Source organism: Eimeria tenella, genomic scaffold (assembly GCF_000499545.2).
Source record: "Eimeria tenella Houghton genomic scaffold, Eth_scaff1891, whole genome shotgun sequence".
Taxonomy (NCBI): Eukaryota; Apicomplexa; class Conoidasida; order Eucoccidiorida; family Eimeriidae; genus Eimeria; species Eimeria tenella.
In genome coordinates this window covers 457-854 of record NW_013541731.1, presented here as the reverse complement: position 1 = coordinate 854, position 398 = coordinate 457, and the positions used below count along the sequence as shown (strand labels likewise).

Genomic DNA, 398 nt, shown 5'->3' with positions numbered 1-398 from the left:
CTGCTGCTGCTGCTGCTGCTTCCTGCAGAAAGTGCGCAGCAAAGTCCAGCGGCAGGGGGGCCCCCAGGGAGCAGTGCAGCGCAGCAAGGACCTGCTGCTGCAGCTGGCCGAAGGAGACCCCGAACTGCTGCAGCACAGCAGCTTCCAGCAGCAGCAGCCGCTTCAACTTCCCCTCCAGTGCTGTGCTGTTGGGGGCCTCGTGCTGCAGCGCCAACACCAAACAAAATGCTGCGCAGCAGCGCAAACCCTCGGGGCCCCTGGGGGCCCTTTTGCTGACCCCCGAGCGGTCCAGGATGGACACTGCCAGGTGTACAGACACCCGAGCCACGTCAGCAGCAGCAGCAGCGCCGAAGCACCGCTGCATGTCAGCAGCATAACTCATTATTATGTCCACAATT

General features: G+C 63.1%; 1 protein-coding gene across 1 annotated transcript; it reads left to right on the top strand.

The window, feature by feature from the left end:
- Nucleotides 1-28: 28 nt before the first annotated feature.
- On the top strand, nt 29-377 carry ETH_00038605 (uncharacterized protein; the record flags this gene model as incomplete). The annotated part of the gene is made up of 1 exon (XM_013374011.1): nt 29-377. A coding segment is annotated over one exon (349 nt), but the record flags the coding sequence as incomplete, so codon positions are not given.
- Between the last annotated feature and the right edge of the window lie 21 nt (nt 378-398).